This window comes from Sinocyclocheilus rhinocerous, unplaced genomic scaffold (assembly GCF_001515625.1).
Source record: "Sinocyclocheilus rhinocerous isolate Xijiao unplaced genomic scaffold, SAMN03320098_v1.1 scaffold2856, whole genome shotgun sequence".
Classification (NCBI taxonomy): domain Eukaryota; kingdom Metazoa; phylum Chordata; class Actinopteri; order Cypriniformes; family Cyprinidae; genus Sinocyclocheilus; species Sinocyclocheilus rhinocerous.
The window spans coordinates 12,871-16,365 of NW_015652279.1; the positions used below are offsets into that span (position 1 = coordinate 12,871).

A 3,495-nucleotide genomic window follows, 5' to 3' on the forward strand; every position below is an offset into this window, starting at 1 on the left:
ATTTTTAATCAAAATATAACGTTATTTTAATGCTATTTAAAGGTTACAAAAACGTTTCTTAGAATGTTCAAGTACAAATAACATCATAAAGACGTTCCGAACTTGTTGATTGTTATGAGAACGTATATAAAATCCTAATAAAGTTAAGAATGTTTTGTCCTAATGTTTACATAACATCAGTGAAGGTTGCTGGGTGTCTTCTTTAGTTTGAACTACCTGAGGTCTTGTCACTCGATGCACTGGCTCCGTTCACGTTGAAGTGATTGCTGAGGTTCAGGTCAAGACGTGTGACCGTCCGACGGTTGCCGTTTTTGTCGATGACCTCCGTGGCGACTTTGGGCTCGTCTCTCGAGGAGCGTTTATTTCCATCATCATCCTCCTCAGGCAGCAACACAATGCGGTGGTTCATTTGGGGACTCGGAAGTTGCGAAGACAGAGGTGATAAGACAGGAGACATGCTCTGGAGACTGTTGGCAGGAGGATAAGACACGTTGAAGAGCCCAGAGAGAGAGCTTGATGTGGGGCTTCTGCTCCAGGGATGAAGCTTAGAGCTTCTAGAGTTGAGGGTTTTCTCGTTGTTCACCTGAGTAAAGAGCTTGAGCTCTTCTTGTCCATCTTGCTGGTTGTGGCTCTGATCCAAACTGGAATGAGATCCGGGTTCCTGGTTGTGTTCCGGGTCCCTTTGGTTGACTTCCAAACTTCCGAAGGTTGATTGGCCTTGTTGGTTTCCCTCGGTATTCCCAACGGCCATTAGCTCCCGTAGGACACATCCACGTTGGTTTCCCAAGGGCTTCTCGTACTCCAAAGTGAGTTCAAACTCCGACAGCTCGGTACAAAGATCCATTTCGCACTCAAACGAACGAGGCTCTTCCATAAAATCCCAGCCGTCGTGGGCGATCTGGAAGTGTTCCTCCATTGGAAGAAGAGGCTCGCTGGACACGCTGATATAAGAGTCTGATCCTGTAGTATCCCGGCCACGGATGGAGACCGGAGTTCCGGGAGCCTTTGGGGAAAACTCGGACGCTCCACTCTGCACCTTCTTCTTTATCCTACTCTGCAAGAACTCTTCAGCGCTGTCCATCTTCTTAGAACCCAGTTTCTTCAGCTTACGAACTCTAGAGGCTGCTCTCTTATGCTCCGCGGGCGGAGATATAGTGAAGTTACTGCTGCTAACATCATGTCCTTCCAGGAGCTTCCCGTCCTGGTTTCCCATCTTAATCCTGTCTGCGCAGTCGCTGCATAAAGACAGGAGGTCCGTCAGCAGCTGATGGTGTTCTGCGGCGAGCCAGTGGAGCTGCGCGACCGCTCCTTTTGTCGCCTCGCAGTAATACTGGCCTCTTTGTTTAGCGTCTTCATCCCGGGGCCGGACTTCACGAGGGGTTTGGCCAGCTCGTGGGAAACCTCGGGACTTCCTCGTTGGGAAGTAGAGACTAATGAAGCACAGCTCCTGGATGGGTTTGTACAGACGCAGCACGGTGTGCGTGCCTTCCATTACGGGGCCCGTTTTTAATGAATCACACTCCTAAATTAAGTTGGAAGTTGTCTCGTGGGTCGTGTCTCGCCCGGGGTGGACTGACACGGCGGGCGTTCATCATCGGGGCGATCGAAGGCCTGTCAAAATGACGGAAGCTTTTAGTGCAACATCTATTTTAAGATGCATGTAGAATTGCAAATATACAACAGATTTGTATCTAAGAAACTGATCAACACGTGAAGTGTTACATAGATACAGAGCTTTAAAATCCACGACAGAATCAAGTTTTATTGATTAAAAGCAATTAAAATCAGGCTTTAAAGTTAATAACAAATATCAAATTTGGTTTGCACACTGAATTCTTTAAAAAAGACAAACAAGCAAAAAAGGCAATGCATACACTGTAAAAAAAAAACATTTTTATTTGGAGTACATTTGTGACCCTGGAGCACAAAACCATTCATAAGGGTCAATTTTTCGAAATTGAGATGTATACATCATCTGAAGCGGAATAAATAATATTTCCATTGATGTATGGTTTGTTACGATAGGACAATATTTGGCTGAGACACAACTATTTGACAATCTGGAATCTGAGGGTGCAAAAACATCTAAATATTGAGAAAATCATCTTTAAAGTTGTTCAAATGAAGTTCTTAGCAATGCATATTACTAATCAAAAATTAAGTTTTGATATATTTACGGTAGGAAACTTACTAAATATCTTCATGGAACATGATCTTTACTTAATATCCTAATGATTTTTGACATAAAAGAAAAATGTATAATTTTGACCCATACAATGTATTGTTGGCTATTGCTACAAATATACCCCAGCGACTTAACACTGCTTTTGTGCTGCAGGGACACATTTTATAAGAAAATACTATTTTAGTCTTTGTACTTCATGTTTAATTATATGTGTTAATTGCTGATTCTTTGTGAAATTTACTAGCCATTTCTGAGTGAAAATGAATTCTACACCTATTTTTTTTTCAGAGTACAGAATTAAAAGTAACTTTTAAAAGCATGTATTGCTATAATCAACAGAATTATCTTGTAATATTCCATGCATCATAGCTGGGGTCTTGCGAATCTTTGCCAGACATTTTTACAGGCCAGAAAATAAACTGTGGAGATGCTTTGGCAAAAATATCCATGAATGCACGACTAACAGTGGGTCTATTGATAATGTCATTCGGTACGTTTTATTCTGCTAAAACCTTTGAACTGTATGCATAATTATTTAAATAAGCAGTTGAGTGAGTAAAGCACCCTTCATCATGAGCCTCATAATAATCAACCATCACACACACACACACACAAAATAATGACACTTTAAAATGAACTGAGCTCATACAGAAGCTGCAGTGAATGTCCCTTTAAAACATGACATGACAGTTCAGCAGTTATCAAACCCAAACAAATCAGCATCTTATATTGGTGCATTATATTATAAAAGAGGTGCATTGCACTGTGGCAGTGAATAACCTGCACTATACCGAGCATCATTTATTATGCAGAAAGTTATTTTTGCACTGCTGCATCATTGATGCTTTAAACATTCACTGCACATTTACACACAGTACACATTTAATGTTGCTAAAATATGATTATGGCCAATGCATTTGCATGCTCTTTGATTTTAATAATCGTGTGTTATATGAAGTTAATCGTGCTAAACTCACCCATCAGAGCTGCATGACGGATCCGCGTCTCTCTCGGAATAAAGTGCGTTCTGGAGGACAGCGCTCTCAGCCTGTGATTGACAGCCGCGCAGACCAGTCAGAGGCGGCAGCGTTTGTATCCGCGGCTGTGATTGGTTGGCTTCAAGGTGGCCCCGCCCCCATCAGAAGCGTGTCATAAAGCAAAGCAGCAGTGCTGCAGAATGTCAGAAAGACAGCAGTATTGACTTAAAGGGGACAGAAGACAAATCTATCTATCTATCTATCTATCTATCTATCAAAGAATTACATAAACGAATAAACATCCCCACAAGGATAGCAAAACTTGAAACATTA

At 41.8% G+C, this 3,495-nt stretch overlaps 1 protein-coding gene across 1 annotated transcript; it reads right to left on the bottom strand.

Annotated features, from left to right (window-relative positions):
* Positions 1–202: 202 nt before the first annotated feature.
* LOC107714345 (formin-1-like) lies at positions 203–3,197 on the bottom strand. Its single transcript, XM_016520170.1, has 2 exons — positions 3,163–3,197; positions 203–1,611 (listed from the first exon to the last, which is right to left on the bottom strand). The coding sequence occupies exon 2, from the start codon at positions 1,490–1,492 to the stop codon at positions 203–205; it is 1,290 nt and encodes a 429-aa protein (XP_016375656.1). The 5' UTR covers positions 1,493–1,611; positions 3,163–3,197.
* Between the last annotated feature and the right edge of the window lie 298 nt (positions 3,198–3,495).